This window comes from Hemitrygon akajei, chromosome 22, assembly GCF_048418815.1.
Source record: "Hemitrygon akajei chromosome 22, sHemAka1.3, whole genome shotgun sequence".
NCBI classification, from domain to species: Eukaryota; Metazoa; Chordata; class Chondrichthyes; order Myliobatiformes; family Dasyatidae; genus Hemitrygon; species Hemitrygon akajei.
This window is the reverse complement of record NC_133145.1, coordinates 45,137,940-45,161,451: the sequence shown is the minus strand read 5'-3', so window position 1 is coordinate 45,161,451 and position 23,512 is coordinate 45,137,940. Positions and strand designations below refer to the sequence as shown.

The following is a 23,512-nucleotide window of genomic DNA, read 5'->3' as shown; positions in this document are numbered from 1 at the left end:
AAGCAGCTGTCAGCGTCCTACACCACAGTAGAGGTGACAGGCTTAAGTAAGTATAAATACCCAACATGGTTGAATAAAAGGGACACTGTCTCTTTCAAATCTGTGCATCAGAAAGGAAACAAACATGGCTGACCATTCCCTACATGTGTGCAGAATTCTATACAATTTTTAGCAATAGGGATTATAATTCTTTTCACCAATCACTTTTCAAAAAAGGAACATTTAACCCACAGAGTGAATCACTCAACAACTGTTCAGTTAGGAGGTTAGAATTAGTCTGACAGAGTGATGCCACAATCTGTCTTGTATAACAAAGCAGTCTTCTTCAAAGTAAAAGTCTTTTTCTCCCCCCTTTCTTTTTTTTTCTTCTTCAGAAGTTCCAGCTAATAAGCAGTCTCAGCTGGGCTGAGTAATGCAGTGCATTAAAAAAAGATTCCTGGGTTTTTACAAAACTCTCCAGGAAACAAAGTAACAACAAAAACACATTAGACCTGATTCTGCTTTGCAAAGTTGAAAGCAGACAGAGGTACGGGAGTGTATGGCTTGTATGATGCTCATTTTCCTTCGTTCTCCAATCTGCACACACATACACGCACACTCACATACGCAACCACACACGCACACACACACACACACTGAAATAAACTCCATGCTGTTTGACCCCTACTCTGATCCAGGGTCAAGCTTCCATGTGACCATTCCAGCTTCCTTGATTCTCTGAGGCCCAGCTCTCACATCTCCAAATTTTGCCTTCTCCGTGGCTTGAGGCCTAGTTCTCTCATGTGCAAATTCAGCCTGGTCGACCCATTGATGCCTAGAAGTTATATGTTCCAACTCCAGCCTACCTGATGCCCTAAGGGTTCCACTTTGGTAAATCCAGTATTACTGATCCCCAGAAGGCTTAGTTCTCATGTTTCCAAGAACCATTGCTTGACCACATAAAATCTCTCCGCCAATGATTCCAGGTCCACGTGCTTGAGCCTCAAGGTGTTGTTAGCAAGTATCCAACTCCAGCCCATCGTGCATCATTTGAACAATTCATTAGGTTAATTAGATTTCTTTTAGCAGAAAGGTTTATCAATCCCTGTTACCATGGTGTAGATCCAGGCTTTATATTAATTCATACATTACGTTTTAGCAGAGACTGGGTACTCCATCTGCATTGAGGATTCTGCCTATCGTAGGGTCGTAGGTCCCAGCCAGATAATACAAGTCTTGACTGTCTTGGTGCTTCTTGGTTTTTATCAGTTGTTCGTACTGTTCCAGACTGACTACCTGACATTTATGGGAAATAGTCTGCACATCGTTTTCATCTTCATGGCAAGATTGATACAATGCTTTCTGAAATAGCAAGGGAAATTCTTATTAGGACGTGATATTAGAGTATACATACTGTGTGTGTGTACACATATACACACACACACGCGCGCACACACATCTATTTATGCACGTGCACACACACAAGCACTCAAGTTTAATTAAATATGAATTAATTAAATAAATGTAAAATTATTTTATATTTGGGAGACGTCACATCTTGAAGGTTTGGTCCACACTCATTCACACACAAATGAGGAGTAATTAAACAAAAAATAAAAATGTTACACTTGGGAGATGAAGGGTTAACGTTCCCATGTCATTACAATGAAGACAAGTTCACATGTAAGTCGTGGTACTGAAGCAGTACAATATTTTATTCAGGTCCAAGTGTACCATCACTTGCATCTGACTGGGTGTTTGTACATTACCAGAAATAATAAATTCAGTTCTTCAGAAAGCTGCTTTTTAAAGAGGAGCATAAAGTGAAAGCTTCGTCTCACCTTGCCGTCGTTGCACTTTTTGCCCAGCTTTGTTTCTTCAGGATGATAAAACCACTTCACTTTAACCACCATGTTGCTTCCCCACGATTCCCACATGCTTTCTATCCGGCCGATGTACGGAAGGTTTGGGCGACCAACAGAGAGAAACACCGCACAATCTCCAATGCAGATTGTCTCCTTCCCTCTCACAATAGCTTTGTAGTAAAGCTTCTTTGCTTTCCCTTTCATACCTCGTCTCTGTGGGAATCAACTAGACTTGGTTAACATATAGATTTGGAAACCACTGGAAGCACTCAGCAGGTGAGGTAAGCCTGTGGCTGATGATCTTTCCAGTCTTAGTTTAGGCTTTTGTACTAGTTTATAATTTACTTCACGTGGTGATAATTTGAACTGGGTGATAGTGACTTGGCTGCCGGCTTTACGCTAGGCATCATATTCTGCTCCTTCAAAAGAAAGGAAAGTGAGATGAGGTTTAACACGAGCTGTTGGCCTGCTTCTTGACTTCATATACAGAGATTCATATCACCCTTTGTGGCTCTGGACAAACACAGTCATATTCGACTTCAGGGACAACTCCGAGTTTTCCCAAATGTGCACAGAGAAGGTTTTTACTGGAAAACCCAAGTCTCTGTTTTCACCACGGCAAGTGGGATTGCAGAGAGGCAGACTGAGGAGCATTGATATGCTGACGAATTGATTCTTCAGTTATGAGACTCTTTAGTGGGTATCAGACTGTTAGGAAAAGGGGTTAGTGGGTTCGGAATGGTCAGAGTCAAACCCAGTCTCGTCCTCATCAGATTACAATAAGTATCACTTCCGTAAAGGGTTCAAAGTTCAGAGTAAATTTATTATCAATGTATATATATGTTACCATACACTAGCCTGAGATTCATCTTCTTGCAGGCATTCACAGTAAATACAATAGAACCAATGAAACACTGCACAACATAAGGAAGGGCGATCAGCCAGTGTGCAAAAGACAATGCATTGTGCAAATACCAAAAGGAAAAACAAAATTATAAATAAATAAACATTCAGATTGTGACTTGTAGAGTCCTCGAAAGTGAGGCCACTCATTGTGGAATTAACTGAGTATTGGGGTGAGCGAATTTATCCATGCTGGTTCAGGAGCCTGATATAGTAACTGCTGCTGAACCTGGTGGTGTGGGAGCCAAGGCTCCTCTACCTCCTTCCTAATGGCAAAACCAAGAAGAGGGTAGGCTTGGACGGTGGGAGTCCTCGATGATGGATGCTGCTTTCCTGTGACAGCACTCCTTGTAAATGGCTCAGCAACAATAATCAGGAATAAAACGTTTGCCAGACATCCTCCTTCCTATCCTGTGAGCACTGAATACCTAACCAAGCAGAAACTGTGGATCAAAGGATTTACATTTTTAAAGAGGACTCAACAAGGGATCAAATGATGAATTATTGCACTCACATTCAGAGGTTAAAGAAAACAAGAAAATGCTGGGATCAGAGTCTGAAATATTAAGTTTCTCTTTCTCACATGTGCCACGTCACCAGCTGAGTATTTCTAGCATATTTCATTACATACTGTTATAAATATGAATTCCGTAATCTTTTATTCTATCTGCATTTTCAGTTGTGTTTCAAATTTCTAGCCTCTGCACCACTTAGCTTTTGAGTTTCGTATTCACATGAAACTTCATCAATCTATGGCGAGGATTTAAAATGGATTGCTGCACAGAGATGAAATCCCTACCTCAAGGGAAAGGAAGCAAGGGGGAAGTGTGCTTCTCTGCGGCTCAATTCCGAAGGTTTGATTTTCAGCTCATTCAAGGACAGTGCTACTGATCCAACTGATCCTGTCCATCTGTCTCCTCGGCAAAGAGAAGATGGGGGCCAAATTGGAATGAAGATCTGCAGAGGGCTGCCTTGGCATATGACGGAGTGTCATGGCTCCAACAATCTGAGTTCAACCCTGACTGCTGGAGCTGTTTGTGTGGAGTTCGCCAGCTCTCTCTGTGACTGCCTACATTCCCTCCAGATGCTGTGCTTCCCCCTCCCAATGGAATGGGACTTGGGAAGTTACTTGACCTCTGTACAGTAGTCCTATGTGTACTTGTTTGGGAGAATCTGGGGAAAAGAATAAAATGGGATTTGTGTAAATGGGTGTTTGATGGCCAGCACAGACTTGGTGGGCCAAAGGGCCTGTTTCTGTGCTATGTGACTGTGGGATTAACGACAACATTAGAAATATCAGTGAAACCGTACCTGTGTTGGCTTCCCAGACCACTTCCACAGCTGCCGTGCTGGGAGAAAAGAGGAGATTTTAGGACGATTCCCCACAGATGGCAATCTCTGTCTCTTTGATATCTCCTTAGCCTTTTGGAGCCGTAGCTCTTCCTGCCTCTTTTGTTTCATCTTATTCGCAGAAATCACAGACTTGATTGAGAAGGAGTGCGGGGATATCTTCGTCTCTGCCTGCCGTGGGTCCGAGGAGGCCAGCATTGCGGCCACGGGCCGGGTCATGCAGGTCTGAAGCAAGAGCGTCGAGTCATCATCAGAGCTGTATGACGAATCATCATTGTCCGATGAGCACATGCTAGATGTAGAGGTAGAACCAGATGTCGAAGAGGATGAAGATCCAGAAGATGAAGACAAGACAGACAGCCTAGACATGAACCTCGACGTGACACTCTGCCGGAGGTTTCTACTTTCATCCTCATCGTCCATGTCAGAGAGCGAGCTATGGCTGTCACTGTCGCAATCCATCCCAAACTCTGACTGGCCAGTGTACTCATTGATAGCTAAGCTGATAGGAAGGTTTTGAAGTTGAGCGTGTTTTCCTTTTAGAAGCTCCATTCTTCCATTTCGCTCTTTACTTATCAAAGCTGCCTGGGAGTAGGCAGCATCAGATTTCACTCCAAACTCCTTCTCGCTCAGCAGCAAGGCCTTTCCGTTTTTTGTTTTAGGAGACATCACTCCTTCGTGATCTAACTTTACAAGGTATTCCGTTTCTGCTTTCCTCTTCCCAGCTTTTGGGATTGATATGTCGAGCTTCTCCATCTTTCTGTACTTCACTGGCTTGGGGTTTGGTATCAGGCTTGGACTACTCCCGAAGGCTCCAAATGTGCTGGCAATGCTGCCGAAAGAGTCGACCTCAAACCCACCACTAAACACTGGAGGTGGGAGGCCATGTAGGGGAAGGAACCGTTCTTTACCCTTCATCCTTCTTGTGCTTCCATTTAACTCAAACAAGTTTTCTAAAACTGCCGTATTCTTGCTGGAGATCTTTTTCTTTGTCTGTACGTTCCCTGGCCAATTTATCAGTGTGTTTGACTTTTTACTCAGTATGTGTTCCCCTTTCAGTAACGTCGATATCTCCGAATTTGAAATTCCTTTTCCTTTTTCTGAAAGAAAATAATAATCTGAATTATTTGGGAAGAGAGCAAGGTAATGAATCATCTTGCTGTACAAACTAAATTGGTACAAGTTTAAAAATGCACTGGTTACTTGTTCTTTAAAAACGTGTGACCACACATTCACAACCTTTATAGAGAAATAACTGTTAATCCAGTTACTAAATCCAGAGCTGATGTCTCTTGATAAAAAAAAATCTCGCTACAGTCTCCTTACACCATTTTCTATTCTGCTAATCATATGGATACAATGTGAGATTTAATATTGTGAGAAATCTAATATTTCATTATGACAATTTGAGAGCTGCATAAGCTCTATAAAGGGGATGTTAAATCATATTCTAGTTTCTTGGCTGCATTTAAAGGAACTAAATTCTATAACATTTGTTAGTCTGAGACTGACTTGTGTTCCATATACAGTACTTAGCACTTGCTAATGCAAACCTAAATGTGTCCCTGTGGTTATCAGCAGTAAATTTTCTGTGGAGACCAGGACATAATGATTCAAACTATGGAGAAAATAACATACTCAACTCATTCCATGACAATTAATGCACTTTTATGAGTGTACTACCTCCACTTGGCTGCTGCCTAAGCAAAGAATATGGATGGGGTTAGACTTAATGAATAAATGGATTTAGATTTAAAGAATAGTATAGTGATGATCTACCTATATATGACCTTCTTTGACACCATACTTCACCATCTTTAACAATGTTCAAATCACATTTATCAAGTTTTCATGTTCCTGGTCATAATATTTTTTAAAAACAGGAGTGAGTGCCAAATTGACAAATTCTTTAATTAGGAGGCAAAACTATTGGAGTTGGACCTGGACAGGACACCACAGACATTGGGAGCTTTCTTCTTGCAAAAAAAAATGGAAGGGTTCCAGTTAAAGTTGCCATTGCCTTGTTCCTGCCTGGAGTTGGCAGGCTTGGTCAACTGCTCTCCTAAACAGATGGCAGAAACGATTCATGATGGATGGAAACATTCTTTTCAATAGATATATCTAACCTTTCAATAACGTCATTGGAATCCAAATACAATTTTAGCATGGATGGAACTGAAAAGAAGAGGCCATGACTTTCCAATCAGGCCAACAGACAGTGAAGAGGATTGGAAGAAGAGGTCCAATAAAGTTACTTGAAATAGTGTTATTACTTAGCTTTGCATGTGGGAACAGAAGTAATCACAAGGGCATTGACAGAAAACCTTAATTATCCCATAACTGCCAATTAATCCTCATGTTTGCCCATCTAATTAACTACTGTCACACGGCATTCCAAGATCTCCATGTCCCCATCATTATACTCCCATTCAAATGATCAGTTGACAAGTACCTATTTCTACCTAAAGGTACCTATTTCTTGTGCAATAGGTACCTTTGCCACAGGCTCTGCTGATCTGCAACAGAAATCTGGCTCAACAGTTAAAACTGGGACATTTCGAAAATACTGTTACCTGAGGAGACACTTGCGTAAATATATAACATTAAAATTATAAATTGAATTGTCACAGTTCAACACGAAGTAAGTAATTCTGACATTCCAAATAATCCACATTTATTTACACTCATTTTTAGCCTTTCAATGAAAGATTAAAATAAACTTTTTTAACAACAAAAGTTCTGGAGCAGGATGCTTAACGTGAATCACAATGGGAGGGAAACACTAAATAACTAGCACGGGATTTTAATCTTGCGTTGCACAATGCACAAAGGGTACACAGCTGCACTTTGGAACTGTCTGTTGTTTTGTGATGTCATTGTAAAAGTGTTCCTATTCTAATTGCCTGACATTATTCACTGGAATCTATTGAAATTTGTTAAGTGCTCCAACTCCAGTTATAAGTCTGCAGATGATACCACTGTAGTGGGCCTTATCTCAAATGATGAAGAGTCAAAATACAGGAAAGAAATAGGGTGCTTAGTAAGATGGAGTCATCACAACCACCATACCCCCAAAGTCAGCAAAGTACAAGAGCCAGTCACTGATGTCAGGAAGCGGAGCAGTGTACTTGCTCCTATCTACGCCAACGGTGTTCAAGTTCCTAGGGGTGAACTTCACCAATAGTCAGTCCTGGTCCAACCAAACTGTCGCCAGAGCCAGGGGAGTTCACCAATGCCTCGACCTCCTCAGGAGAATGAAGAAAGGTGGCATGGCCATGTCAATCCTCAGCACATTACAGAAACCAGCCTCCTCTCCATGAGTTCTACCTATACTACTCGTTGCCCCTGCAAAGCTGCCAGCATAATCAAATAACCCACTCACTCCGGATGTTCCCTCTTCTCCCCTCTTCAATCAGGCAGAAGATACAATCTTCCTGCTAATCTACCTTCTTATCATCTTGCACCTTATTGTATTGTTTTGCTCATCCTGCCTCAATGCACTGTCTAATAATTTGATCTGTATGAACATTATTCAAGATAAGCTTTTTACTGCACTTTGGTGCATGTGACAATGATTAACCAAAGCCCATACATGCTGACTGTAACTGACAGATAATAATAAATATTTTTCACTCCTAATAGCAGTGTTCAATTAAATGCAGTAAATTCTTCAATATTTCAATTTAATTTATTCAGCTGTTTGGACACTAAAAAAAAACATTTACTGTCTTTACACAGACCTCTCACAGGCAGGACTGTTGATTCTCCCAGTCAGCTTGGCCAGAAAAAGGCACTCTAGAAGTGGCTACTTCCTTTCAAACCAAACAGTTCTTACAGCCTTAACTTAAGTTACAGTTATCTGACTGTTGAAATAGTTTTGTGGTACACAGAGAGTCAAAAGTGAAGCTTAGCAGGTCTCTCTGTGTAAACTGAACACTATTTTTCTGTGCTAGCCAATATAATGAAGCAAGTCATGCAGAGTGCCAGAAGAAAATTTGTTACTTCCTTCCCCACAATGGTTTTGTCAAGTCTGTTGTCTGATTAAATTCCACTCCATTCTAGAAAGCCCAGCATATTCCCAGCCCTTTGTTTACATTAGACGAGTTCCTGTGTGATCTGTTTCGGGTTGGCTGGTAGTAACTTCACAAAATTCAAGAACAGCCAAATTCCAGAATTGCTCAATGGGCCATTAACCAAGTCACAGTTGGCTTTATTTTAACCGTATCTATTATGTTTCCGTTCACAACTGAAAAATACAGCACTGTTACGGATTTGTAAATTGTGAATAGTGCAAGGCATTTCCTTATGCAGCTGTACGATCTCAACTTGAACAGCAAAGAAAACGGGATTTTCAAATGAATACAACTTTTTGTTCGGAGGGCTGGGTTACATTCCCCTTCTGGTGGACTTAATAGGAGAATGGATGAAATCCATGTGTCGCCTTAGAACTGGGTACAGATCTGGACTAAAACGTGAAAATCTCCAGTGAAGCCTGAGACTTTTTATTTATTCATTACGGTACACACCTTGGATTTCTTGTTCTAAGGTGACACTCAGTCTGCAATCTCAGAAGGATGAAAGGAACAGAGGTTTTCGGTGAGGAAAAGGAAACTTGTATCACCTTGTACAGACTGGTTACATCACAGCCTGGTATGGAGTCTCCAGTGTAGAGGATTGGAAGAGGATTGTCAATTCCATCATGGGCACAAATCTCCCTGCCATCAAGGGCAGGTACCTCAACAAGGTGGCATCTATCATTAAGGATTTCCCTCAACCTCTTCTCATTTTTGCCAACAAGGAGGAGGTACAGGAGCCTGAAGACGCAACAGTTTAGGAACAGCTTTTACCCCCACCCCCGCCATCAGATTTTTGAACAGTCCACAAACCCATGAATACTAGCTCTGTCCGCCAGAGAAAGATCCGCCAGGATCTCCCAGTGGCCACACATTTTAATTCCATGTCCCATTCCCATTCTGATATGTCTATCCATGGCCTCCTCTACTGTCAAGATGAAGCCACACTCAGGTTGGAGGAATAACACCTTATATACCAGCTGGGTAGCCTCCAACCTGATGGCATGAACATTGACTTCTCCAACTTCTGTTAATGCCCCTCCTCCCCTTCTTACCCCATCCCTGATATATATAGTTTTTCCCCCCCTCCCCCTTTTTTCTCTCTCTCTGCTCATCACTCTGCCTGTTCTCCATCTCCCTCTGGTGCACCCCTTCCCCTTTCTTTCTCCCTAGGCCTCCCATCCCATGATCCTTTCCCCTCTCCAGCTCTGTATCCCCTCTGCCAATCACCTTTCCAGCTCTTAGCTTCACCCCTCCCCCTCCGGTCTTCTCCTATCATTTTGCATTTCCCCCTCCCCCCACTACTTTCAAATCTCTTACTATCTTTTCTTTCAGTTAGTCCTGACGAAGGGTCTTGGGCTGAAACGTCGACAGTGCTTCTCCCTATAGATGCTGCCTGGCCTGCTGTGTTCCACCAGCGTTTTGTGTATGTTGCTTGAATATTAGCTCATTGTTCTTTCTTTTGTGCACTATTTATTTATTTTGCAATTTATAGTAATTTAATGTCTTCACACTTGAATGCTGCTGCAAAGCAACAAATTTCATGCCATATGTCAGTGAATATAAATCTGATTCTGATCGAACTTACTGGGGCTCCAGTGGGCTGGGCTCTGTACTGAAAGTCTGGCTTTAACTTAAAAGAGTACCTTTGCACCATGACAATATTTTTCATCTGGATCAACACTGATTCTAGTGAAACATCTGTTTCCATTGAGCACAGTATCGGCTGGGATAGAATCTGCAATGAGTAAAATCTCTGTTGCAGACGATCCCTCTAATTAACTTTTTTTTCTGATAAAGGTAAGATTAACTTTATTTGCCACACGTGCATTGAAACAAACAGTGAAAAGTGCTATTTGCGTCAATGACCAACATCGTCTGAGGAGACGTGCTGGGGTGTGTCACCATGTGTCTGGCGCCAACATAGCGTGCCCACAACTTACTAACCCTTACCAACTTGTACATCTATGGAACATGGGAAGAAAGTGGAGCACCATGCAGTTGTGCGGAGAATGTAAAACTCCTTACGGACAGTGGGAGAAACTGAATCCCAGTGCAGGGTCGTTACATGCAGCACTAGCCACTACACTACCGAACCATACTAGAAATCTGCTGGCAATGGATTTATCATTGCTAAGTTTTAGAACTGGTTGGTCTGCAAATTTCAATCAATCTGAAACTTTGATAACTCATGCAGCCCAAATGAAGTCATAAGGCCCTCCTGACAAACTTTCTAATTGTTCCATTGATTTGCCTAATGACAGCCTAGCCTTGGATACATCAGGTCCCACTGGGAAGACAGATAAACAACAAGTGGTAGTATGACCAGGGGCATTCATTGACCCGAGCGTTCACTTGTCAGCGTAATTGCAGCTTCAGCACTGCCTGACACCAGGCCACAATCCTTACCATTTGTGCCCTTCACCACCGGCATGCAATGACTGATAGGTTGGCCGTCTTTAAAACTCACTGCAGCACCACAGCGAGGTGTTTCTGATCGAGCCTTCCAAAACCGCAGCTCACAGCTCATATCATGCAGAGTCCAAAGGCCGCATGTACAGGGAAACGCTTTCTGCAAATTTTCCTCTCACTGACATCAGCCTCGCTTGGAAATGTATTGTCAGTCCTTCATGGTTACTGAGTTAAGTACTCTGAATCCATTTCTTATCAAACACTGTTGGAATACCTTCACTACAGTGATTAGAGAAGACCAAGAAGGCAGCCCAATCCCCTTCTCGGGCAAAGTCAGGGATGGACATTAAGTTCAAGTTTAATTATCATTCGACCATACATGGATATCCATGAATCCAGCCAAACGATGCAGCGTTCCTCCGGGGCCAAGGTGCAGAACACACAGTACCATGAGCACAAGGTACATATAGCACATATACCAGTAAACATACAGTAACACAAAAACACTATATAGCCCAAATCCCTGAGAGACATGTCCTGTAAATTGATGGTACATTGGTGTTATTGGCAAGAACAGGCAGTACTTGCAGTCCAGAAACAAATGCACACACACATGCAATTCAGCTTATTTTCCACCGAGAGAACACTGGAGATCAGGGCCAGCCTCTAATTGAGCAAAGATGCCATGCTACACTGCCTCCAGCGTCTCCTCTCCTGGGCTGCTGCGACAGGCAAGCCCACGGCTTGCGGCCTAGTCCTCATTCCAACTAAGGCCAAGCTGTTCCTTAGCCATCAGCCTCCACAATAAACAAGGGAAACAGACTTTCAGTATTTTACATTGCCAATGTCCAACAGGGTCTTAGGATCGCAAGAGAAATGCCCAAGGCTCTCTGTTAAGACTGTACACTGCCTTCGATGTCTTTCTGTAGCAGGCAGCCACACAGTCTGCAGCAAGTCCAGCTCCTCCACCAGCGACCAGCTCGGTGATGGGGTAGAACTGCAATAGTTCAAATTCTTCGTGTCCAGCATTGTCTTGCAATCATAAGAAGGACAAAAATGCTCCATCCAAACACACCACCATCTTATCAGATGTCCTTTGGAAGGGCTGTCACAGCCCATGGGTGAGTAAAGATAAATGAGTTTCCAGAGTGTTTTTGAAAAGAATAAGGCTGTTTGTTTGTCCTGGCTCATCGAAGAAACGAGATCTGCTGATATTCCAAGTTCCTAACAACCAATACTTAAGAGAAATTACTAAGACAAGGGGGTGGGGAATGAAACTTCAATTCCAAAAAATACAGCATTTAGGACCATTACCGTAACACTTCTGCACAGCACTGAATTGTCCCGTGCTGAGAATATAATTACTATATTTCAAGATAAACGTACCAGCTTTTCCTTTTAACAAAGTCTTCTTGCCAGATTTTTTGCTCAGATCTGTAGAGTTTGGTCCATCCACAGAGTGATTCTGAGTGCTCGCTGTACCTTCCCGCTTTTCCACGGGGAGTCTCCGAACCCGAAGCCTCCCATTGGATACCAGCAACGCAGGAGAAGGTTCCGTACCTGCAAAAGAACAATCAATGTTAACTGTAAAGTGAAATGTGTTTGCTTAAGTAATAATTAGAGGAATGTAATGCTTTTGAATTTGGTCCTGTTCCTTTGCCTTTCCTGAAGCTGAAAAAGGTAAGGCGCATAATTAGTTGAGAAAGAACCACTGTCCTGCCTAATGCCCATTATAATCCTTTACAAATTGATAAAACATCACGGACTATCCACAAGAAATCCAACTAAACCAACATATTAACCAGCCCAGCACCAACACTAACCCAACACCTGAAGCAATCCTACACATACACTGACCACCAGCCAAATTAACCACCACGTAAACCAATACAAAACTCAAACTAGCCAGCAAATAAACTCTGTAGAAAAACTGATCAGTAAACTACGCCACCATCTAAAATAACCCACCAGCCAAATTAATGTACCATGTAACCTTGTACAAAACACAAAGAACACAGCATGTGAATTAAATCTGCATCCAGACTAACCTGAAACCTGTTGTAAACAAACTAAACAACTCATTACCCAAACTAACTCTGCTCTCCTTTGAACTTCTGAGCACTTTGAAACCCAGTATCCAAATTATATGAGAAGTTCAATCATTACACCCCAATAGCTCAGTCTAACACAACCTGGGTTAAAATCTGTAATTTAAAAAACTCTTATCCCAGTAGGTCCCACAAGTCAGATCCACTTTTGCAGATCCCTTAGGTGTATATTTCAGAAGCCAATATGTTTCCAATCAGAATAATTCCCTAGTGAGGCTGAAACGATTGCACCTCACTGCATATCAAGGAGAATAGCCAAATGCGGATATTTAGTGAATGAACTACTATTAAATGGAATGGCCATTTGATCTTCTAGGATTACTCACACTGTATCTTATAATCGGGAGGGAGGAGACGGATGTTCAACAGAGAAATGCGTCCCACGTCACCATCATCAAACTCAACTGTGACAAAGTCATCTCTGTCCTCATCTTCTTCATCACTGGAGCTACCTGCTAAACATAAAATAGCACAAAATGACTATCATCATATGGAGGATCCAAATACTAAACTATGGCTCTATTGATTCTTAGTTGTCTCACCAGCTGCTTTCGTTCTGGTGGAGTTATATGCACCGCCAGCAAGAATGGCAACATTCATCATCATTGAACTATGAACCCATATTAATCTTCTATGCTGAACATTTCAAATTAGTCATGGGAAACAGCCATCTTAAATTGCAGGAGAAGATTTTTTTTAACAGTACATACTAAAATTCAGACAAGCAGGTTATTTAAAGCAAAAAATTCTAAACCAGTCTTTACTGAGTTGGGGAGAAAGTAGTTTAAGTAAAGATCAGCTCATACATCATGGCGGTTTTCCTGTAACTTAATATTTAATTACTATGCATATAAATATTGAAAATTCCAGATTGCAAGGTTCTGTCGCAACACCAAAACTGCATTCATTGATCCTGGAGAATACCTGAGGGAGACAGAAATTTCCTCCATGTACTGTATGTTTAAAAGACTTGTTATTCTTTAAAAAAAGTTCCAATTTCATTGCATATAGCGCACAGAAAACAAATCTGAGACTCTCCGGTTGCTTAAGTCTATCTGTGCAGCTCTCTCTCAGAATTTTGCTGCAATGCAATTTAAATAAAAGCCTAGTTTATAATGGCAATATTTTGCTGCTTTTGGAGACTTGTTTGGTGAAAGCCTTCCCTCAACCAATGAAACTGTAAATAATTATCTAATCATTAGTATACTACTGTTTGGGGGCTTGCCACGTACATGGTGGTTGCTGTAGTTCTAACAACACAACTTTGACTACAATTCAAAAGTACTTAATTGGTTGTGAAACACATTGGCTCACACCATGCAGATGAAAAACACCATACAAGCAGAAATATCTCTTTCTTTCATTGAATCACACAATATGAAATAGCTGATACAGCATCACAAAATGGATGAAGGTTCACTTGGATATGCTGAATTAGTTTGTAGCTTAGCGCTGTATAGATTTACAAGTGGTAGTCGCCCTTCTGTTGTTTCAGTGAGATTGAAGGCACTCCTGCAAGAGGAATTAAGTATTTAGAGCGTGCAGGGTAAAGCAGCACTTTTTGATTATTTGATCCGGTTGCTATTGATTGGTGATCCTATTGATTCCTTCATTGTGACTAACTACATACAGCGCAAACAATAAGTGCCATTTTCCAGGTTGCTGTACATGAAATGGCCGTATGAAAGCTGCTGTACTGCCACCCATGGATTTAAGTTGTAGCCATGATATAGACACAAAGTAGAAATGATGCACTTTGATGATGTCTTAATGGGAAGTGATCTATTGCTATGCTGTTCTTCCATAGCACATTATCTCAGTTCCCGCTGACGTCCTTTCCTGCATAAAATTTCCTTTTAAACATATCTAGGGCCTTCCTGCATAGTAAAGCAAACTGACAAGCTTGAAATAGTCAGGTTCGCCTTTGGACAAATAGTTGGTAAAAGATTACATTTAAAAAGCAGCTATACCTGAAGCTACAGATGGCAACATGAATAGAAAGAAGGAACGCACAAATTGAACTAATCTGTGAGATGCACAAATACTGTATCAATGGAAGAAAATTAATTACAATAATTAATATAATGGAGATCTTTTTTGAACGGATGTAGACTTTATTTGATTACAAAATTTGGATGTCCACACTTCAATTATTTTTTTCTACAAGATACGGAGATTGTTGCTGTTGATGAGCGCCAGAGGACTGGTTTGCATCCAATTGCACCAGCATTAGGCCATCTGTCTTTCTACCAGATGGATCTCAGCAATGACCTTTTATATAAAATGTGAGAGCAGGAGTCGACTACATCGCTTCTTGAGCCAGATCTGCCATTTAATAAATTGCGACTGACCTGTCCTTTTGCTCTACTCTAATTACCTAACTAATTCCTGTAAGTAATGTAGTTCAAGGATCTATCTCCACCTTCAACATACCAAAAGACTACGTGAATGCATTGCATCTGCCCTTGTTTACAGCACAAACTGAATCAGAGGCATGGCATTGCAGATGTTGGGATTTTATCAGGGGTTTAAACTTAATCCTAAGGCCCCTACATAGAGATCAGATGGAAGCTTGCTAATTGGAATTGATAGCTTGATAGAGAAGGCCTAACTCAGGTGCTGGGTTCTTTATTTACATATGTAGGAGTCCCCAGTTCTTAGGCAGTTGGAGTGATGCTTGAAAAATAATTCAACTCAATGTTTTTTTTCAGGCACCTTTGAGAAGACTGGAACCGGTGCACAAATTTACCCTTGTGCCCACTTCACAAGGAGGAAACTGGCATGAGGTCAGATTTCCACCTCATTATCCTTCCCAAATGATGCTTCCCAATGGCTAACAGTGTAGTTATCCACGACACAGGCCACTAGACCTATGGACTTGCTGCCTAAGCATCATTCCTAAGGAGAAAAGAAAAAACGTTGATAACGGATGAGCTATTATTTTATAAAGTTAGTCAGGTGTGAAAAAACCCACAAAAAACCTGGCTGTGCGATTCCCATCACCGCGCTCCCCCCCCCCCCCACCCCACCACCAACAAATGCTGACCGACCCACACAGAGTTCCTTCAATGGTGTGTTTCTTGTCTGAACTCTGAATTCAAGCAAAAGTCCTGAGTCAGAGGGAGTTAATAGCATAACTTCCCACTAGGCTTTGATAAATGGCATCTGGATCTTGTACTCCCCAGTCACATTCGACCTTGGAGCTCGTCAGTGACGGATATGACCAGTCTGTTCTCATCTCAAACATTCATACCGCCGGCATTTCTCTCCACTTCACTCCAATATTATCAACATCCATCACCCCTCTCTCAATGTGAGTAGCAGCATCATTTACACAGCTTGCAATATTCAGCACGCACCACAAATCCATCACCTTAATGGAGTACTAATTCAAATTTAAATGTTTGCGCAGCGTCTGTGCAAGTGGCCTTCGGTAGATAATTATATGATATTGTTTTTCTCTGCTGACAATTGTACCAGAGTCATGTAACTGACCCATGCCTCCCTTATCTCCCAGCGAAATGTTCAACCCAGAGGATTTTCTTTTCTGAGCGCTGCCCTCCTTTAATTATGGCTGATTGCGTACACACTAATCCACGTGTTCACTGGTTCATGGTCACGGCCAGTGCCCTGCAGGTGGGTATGATCAGAGAACAGAATCTGAAAACACACCTGTACACAAAGGAATCATACAATATGGGGCAAAAGATCAAGAGTGGGTCATTCAGCCCTTCTAGCCTGTTCGACCCTTCTGTAAAGATCATGGGTGACTCTACCATTTCATTTTCATTTTTCCAGACCAATTCCCCATTGGTTGATTACCCTCCTCTCAAAAATCCATCCTGTTTAAAAACCCCATTTCCAACTAAAGAGCAGTATTTGACATCACACTGTAGCAAAGTCTTATACATGGTGCAAGCAGTTATTAAAGGTAGGCTCCTACTTATACATATGTCAAGCAAAATCATTCCTCAGCCCCAGGTTCAGGATGCTTTTAAGGAATAAAAAAATAGGTACATTGAAGCAGAACTTCTCACTGTATGACTGCTTCATGCACTCAGTTGAGAATCCTGCATGTGTCATTCTATCAGTCATGAATATTTCTACTGAAAGGCACCACTGTCTTTTAGGGATGGGGAGGTTAAACATTTCAGATTTCCATTAACCTGTGGGTGAGAATGTGCTTGCTGATTTTACATCCAAATGCACCAGCTCAGATCTCTGTTGTCCTCCAGAGGAAAAGGTTCATCTGTATCAGACCGATTGTTTCAATCATTTTTTTAAAAAACTCAGTTGTTTAACACTCATTGGAATATAAATAAAAATTATGCAACCTTGCCCTCTTTAAGGTGTGGTGAATTCTGACAATTTAACACTGCACTTCTGAGGCCAATGTAACTTTTTGGGTAAGCGGTTTTACAAGTGGGAACACAAGTCCTTCAGAATGGGTCTGTGTAACACTCCCTCCAAGTGAACTATCACGTCTGAGTTATTCACTTCATTAGTTTGTTGATTTTTAATTTTAACTATGCTTTTTTTAGAGATTTGTACGTTCAAGGAATTCAAATTACTTTGCTCCTCCACAGAACATTATCTCCTGCCATTAAAGACAAATTCCAGTTTCCCTTTCTCTGATCCAAAGTGAATGACTATGCACTTATTTATACCAAAGTTTTTTTATACATTAGAATTTTGTCTACTCAATTAGCCATTGAAAATTGCTTCTTCAAACCACGTATTAAGTTGGTTATACCCTTTTGAATCCCTTCATTAAAATTATTATCTATCTAGTGAAAGGTGTAGGTCCCAATGTGATCCTTAGGGAAGACCACTTCTCATCTCCTGCTGACTCTCTGAAGTAAGAACTCAACCCTGGTTGGACAAGCTCAGTATAAATGTCACCGTACACAAAATGCAGGAGGACCTCAGCAGGCAGACTGCATCTATGGAGAGGATTGAACCGCTGACATTTCGGGCCGAGGACCTCCATCAAGACCGGAAAGTGAAGGATAATCCATGGTTATCTATGTTATAGATTATATTTAAAATGAATGACACTCAAAGATGGCAAGATTTGACTGTATCTATTATAGCAAAAAATAACCCTCGAAAAGGGGGTTATCAGGGAGTCCTATTGATTAAGACAGTGGTGAGAGACATGTTAAACTAAGGACCCCAAAGCAATCATTTGAGGAGCATAGACTGAAACCACAACCAAATCATACCACTAATGCTGAGTGGCAGAAGGACAGGAGAGCCATAAATTCCTGTGTAGATATAATTGAAAGCACAGAAGCCAGAAGATGGGTCCAAGAAGCAGATAAGCAGCACTAGTAGGAAAGAAGTATATATATCAGAGAAGTCACATGTCCTGGATGAGACAGATCTCAGGTCAACATGGACACCAGCAATGGCGACAATACTTGAAAAAGTACCAGAATAAAATGTACTCTGAATTCAGAGTGCAAATGAATTTAATGAAAATGGATGGTGTAAATAAGAGAGGCGATAAGAATATGAATACACTTAAATAGAGCATGGATCATGACTCCCATTATTCAAGATGGCTTCCATGTATAGGCAATGGAAGATCAAGGCCTGGTCAACCAGTGGATCGTAGGTCCTCGTGATATGCTGGTGTCCTGATACAGGAGGGCTGCAGCTAGAATGTCTTGATGGAGCAGACGCCCAAGCTAAATGTTTCAAAAGCAAAGGCAATAGATGGATTCAAAGGTTTTTAAAAAAAAAGTAAATGAGTGAAGCATGGTTCAGAAATTGAAAGAGAAGAATGCATATCATGATATAGGACAGCAAGCAAGAAAAGGCAAGAAGATAAAGAAAAGAAACCAAAATGGAGATAGTAAGATTGAGTTATGATATTTGGTAGTATACCAAATAAACTGTATAATGTATCCACTGAATTCATTATTTAAAATTCATACAGTTGTGTTGATCTGTATGACTTATAATGGTATCAAGTGAAAGAGATACTTATAATGATGCTACGTACAACTTCTAGTGAAACTAATGAATTGTGGAGACGCAAAAGATTGTCATTGCTGAAATCTTAAACAAAAAGCAAACTGCTGGAGCAACTTAGCGAGTCAAGTCACACTGGTGGGGGAAATTAGTCCTGATGCAGGAACTCTATCCAAACGTCGACAATACCTTCTCCCTCACACATCATGCCTAACCTGTTCAGCTCAACGGGTAGTTTGGTTTCTGACTCAGATGGTTAAATGTATAGCTATCTATCTCTGTAAAGAATTACTTCATACATTACATGATAGTTTTTTGGATAACTCTTTATTTGTATGCAGATAGTTGTCAGCACGGGTTTGTAATTTTTAAAGGGAAGCAATATACATGCGAGCGTGGAAGTACCTTGAAGAACTCTGTGATCCATGTGGTTTGACCTTGGTACATTTTTGTACCAGATTGCAGTGCTTTGCTTGGAATGACTGCTTTCAACAAAGAATATACCATTGTTAGCTCTGACTACTCAGAGTGATGGTACTTTCAGCAACTCCAAAGACACCACAGACACAACAATATGTTAATTTATATTAAAAAAAAGACTTGGCCCAATTTGAAGTATTTAAGGTGCTGTTTCCACTTATCATTAATTGAATCAGGATTGTGCTTAGCTCTTTCCAGCTGTTTAAAGGAACAATACTTAAGCCAAGTGCAGCCTGGTTTCCACTCGTGGTTGGTCACACAAGTGAGTTGCAGAGATCCATGCTGGGCCAATTACAGTTTCCTTGATTTAATGAGAATGTAGCCAATATGATTGTGCCTATCAATGTTTGTTAAACTGGTTTGCAAATCTGAATTCACTCTATTTGACAGATTGATTGAGCTGACTTATAGCTTTAGCTGAGGCCGGTAAAGCAATGCTGCTACAAAGTGGTTCCTGCAGGTTCTGTAGCTGTTCAAACGACACTTCTGACATTCACCATTTACAATCAACGGATCCCAATTCTGATGCAAACACTGAAATGTTTTTTTTTCAAACTAAAAGTGACTACTGTAATGGCCATTTATAGAACCGTATAACAATCACAGCACGGAAACAGGCCATTCCGGCCCTCCTAGTCCGTGCCGAACTCTTAATCTCACCTAGTCCCACCTACCCGCACTCAGCCCATAACCCTCCACTCCTTTCCTGTCCATATACCTATCCAATTTTACCTTAAATGACACAACTGAACTGGCCTCTACTACTTCTACAGGAAACTACAGGAATTTGTTCATTCCTATTTTCTCACTCAGCTGTAGACTCGAGTTTGTGCACTTGAAGCATTTTATGACATCTCGTTCTGCCTTATTTTGGTCCACAGAATGTTTCACGTCTTTTTAAAGTTGGGAAGGAAGGAATGCAAAGGCGAGAGTTAAGGTGAAAGTCTGCACAATATTAATAGTGAACACCGGCTCAACAGATCAATGTCAACACAATTACCTTTTTTTAAAAAATCAAATCATTTTTACTGCGCAAATTAAAATCATTGCTGCTTTTATTGGGATAGGCTGCCCAGAGAGTTGTCATTTTGTTTGCAGCTATTATAGTCTACTTCTGTTAACTAAAGGTAATTTTCTTGCTGAAAACAATTTGAGTTGATTGCAGAAGCTGCCTGTGGCGGTAAGACAGGCACTCTGTTTCATAATGGGACCTAAAGCCCAGTTTTAAAATGTCTCCAGGCTTCCTGAATGGGGTAGTTGCCTGTCCAGAACCGTCTCAAGGCCTGGAAAAATCCTCCATTTTTCCATTGCCATTTGGAGTATCGCAGTGGGTCAGAAGTATTAAAAAGATACCTGGCGTTGATCTCACATGCAATGAAATGTTTTCCCGTTGAGTCTCCCATTACTTTGCTGTATCGCCCAAGGCTGCAATTTTATTCTTCAGAAAGTATCTGGAGCAAAGATGGGTTCTGGCCTAAACAGTAACAATGAATGTACAACAACACGAATCTCGGGTCATATAAGTGATCCAAGTTAGATGCATTGTTAGATTGAGAAACCTTTGGACCAAGCTTGCAAGACTGCTGATGTCTTATGACAACAAAGAATTGCGAAGGAATGGTTTCTGCAGGTTTTCTGGTTAACATACTGCCTAACTGGAAAGCAAGATTCTGTACAGCTTTCCAAAAATTGACCTTGGTCTTCAGCTAAATGATTCCAGCAGTAATTGGGACATGTCTCGTACCCAAACATTCAAAACAGCAGCTAACCTTAGTTTTGGAAGGAACTGCTTGGATTTTTCATAAGCACAAGAGATTCTGCAGATGCAGGAAATCCAGAGTAACACACACAAAATACTGGAGGAACTCATCATGTCAGGCAGTATCTATGGTGAGGAATCAAGAGCTGCTGCTTCAGGCCAGATGATGCCTTCATCCGGGCTGATTGGCTTTCTTCTGCTTATTTTTATTATGCTTTTGCGTCTCTGTATGACAAGCAGAGAAATTGGAAACTATATTCTCAAGCTGGGGCCTATTTGATTTCCAGTTTCACCCTTCAGGTACATTTGGAAGTGGTTATATTTTCATGTTCATGAATGTTTGAGGTTCATGTCTGGCCATGCATTGACATGAATGTTAAGGCCTGTTTTGTGATATTTAAACCACTGATTTAATATTAATACAGAACATGTGAGTGCAAATTCAATCATTTGCTTCTGCAAATCATAATTGTAAAACTCTTTGGAATTGTTGCTGGAAGAATACTAGCTTCAACAGGCTAAGAGTTAATTCCAGAACAACATGCATAATACAACTGCAGGAAGTGTCAATATGGATTGGAGTGATATCCCAGGAAATTTAAAGTCAAATAGACCAGCTCAAAAACTTTAACAAAATATTTATTTATTAATCTCCAGCTCATTCTCCTTGGTGCATGCAATCAGGAAACTTCTCAATCTTGATGGAGTAATTAACAAGTTACTCTGGTGAAGTTGTGAAAAGCTGTCTGTTGGGATGGCTGAGAGAAGAGTTACAAAAAAAGAACAATTCTGCAATGCACAATTTATCGCGGACTGATGGCAACGTGAAGCTGCCTTCACGCAGCATACCTGTGGCTGCTCTGCGAAAATCTGTTGTGGACTTGCGCCTCTAAACGTGGCACAGTTAGACAGCAATCATGCAGCAGTCAGTGCTCCAAAGTTTCTGTCGTGGTCTGGTGATGAGTGGGGCTATCCACTTAATCTGTCTTTGGGAGTGATTGCAACTGACAGAAGGATGAGCATGCTGAAGGTCATGCAGGAGGGTAACTATAATAACGTGTGTGGTTTTGCACATAAACTATATCGTGCTGTCACTTCTGCACCTGACAAACACCGGCCTTCATGCAGCACTCCTGCCAGCACACTTAGCATTTGCAATTATTTCCGCAGATCAAAGAAACTGAGGAGCTCTGTGGTAGCTTTATCTCGAACAACGCTCCCCAGCATCCTACACAAAATGTTCACAGTGGTCCTCATTTTAAATTCCTGAACCAAGTAAAGCCGCATGTTGTTGTCGTGTTTCCCGACACTAAAATTTCTTTGGACAGGCTCCATATGCCTTGCCCCTTCCACCACTGCAACCTCTTTCTGGTTTAGATCTCAGTGTCTGTGCAGTTCAAGCCCTTCGACCATTCCCAACAATCTCCCAGCCAGCATTTAGCTGCCAAGACCTAAACTCTGGAATACTATCCCCAAAGTGCTTCCTCTCTCTAACTTCCTTCTTCAAGCAGCTCGTAAAACTTAACCCTCTGACTTTTGGTTTCTCAGCATTTGAGAACAGTTTCTTCTCCTCTGCCATCAGATTTCTGAAGAGTCCATGAATACTATCTCAACATTCCTCCTTTTCCCTGTTTAATTATATCTTATTGTAAATTATAGTAATTTTTAATGTCTTACACTGTACTGCCAGAAAACCACAAACTTTGTGACAAATGTCAGTGACAATATACCTGATTCTGACTGGTATCTGACATTGACAGTGATATCTCTGAAATGCATTTGGATATTCTATCATGTTACAAGCGTGATATAATGCAAGCTGTTGTTCTTCATGATCTTCATTAATTTTTTACATGAGGACGTAAGTAGATTTATTCTGAGATTTGTTAATGACATGAGAATGTGTATGAGGTTTAGACACAACAGTTATTTAGACACAAGCAATTTGATGTACACAAATAGGGGAATGGGTCCGAATACTCTTTGGTGTAAATATAAATAAGTTCTGTACATATTGGTAGTTGGGAAAGTTAAGGTGGGGATACTCCTGAGGTGGTGTTGATTAAGTTAAAAGATAAATAGGACTAACACCAGCCACTTATTAAAAGTGTATTGAGTAATTCAGGTGGCTTGTCTTTAGGCAGGATCATGCAGCAAAACTGGCCATTCGAGCCCCTGGTGCATCCTTTCATAAGGTCTTGTTTTTGGAGTAATGGTCCTCTCTTGTTTCACATTGCTCATAGCTGAGCCAGACAGAGAGCTCCCAATCTCCAGGAACACAGCAGACTCGGCTATGCCGAGTTCCATCATCCTATTCACAGGCCAAGGAATTTAGTCACATCGTGTTGCTACATGAACGAAATCAATTTGCCCTCACAGTGGAATGCAATTACAGTAGTTTCTGGGTCACATCACACTAAAGTTCAAGCTGATAGCGAATTGCATCTCGCCGGTAATGAGTTTACCAGATCAGATGCCCACATAATGAAAGGATTCTTGGGTCAGGCCCTGATAGTGCAGATGCACACAATTAATGATGACCAGACACCTTCCAGCCTTTGACAGTGGTCACTGTGGGTTCCAGTGCCTAGGGTGAGATCACCT

General features: G+C 41.2%; 1 protein-coding gene across 6 annotated transcripts in view; it reads right to left on the bottom strand.

Moving 5' to 3' along the window:
- Positions 1–352: 352 nt before the first annotated feature.
- The window catches only part of bahcc1b (BAH domain and coiled-coil containing 1b), a 290,919-nt gene continuing 267,759 nt past the window's right edge, over positions 353–23,512 (bottom strand). For 4 of the 6 annotated variants that reach the window (XM_073026130.1, XM_073026129.1, XM_073026128.1 and 1 more), the window contains 5 exons: positions 13,017–13,145; positions 11,969–12,142; positions 4,059–5,197; positions 1,821–2,057; positions 353–1,341 (listed from right to left, as the gene is read on the bottom strand). In XM_073026130.1, the coding sequence (XP_072882231.1) occupies positions 1,135–1,341; positions 1,821–2,057; positions 4,059–5,197; positions 11,969–12,142; positions 13,017–13,145 (1,886 nt within the window). In that variant the 3' untranslated portion in view covers positions 353–1,134. Of the gene's footprint in view, positions 1,342–1,820; positions 2,058–2,083; positions 2,264–4,058; positions 5,198–11,968; positions 12,143–13,016; positions 13,146–23,512 lie in introns of those variants that run through there. The other 2 variants (XM_073026131.1, XM_073026134.1) reach the window with 2 other exon arrangements.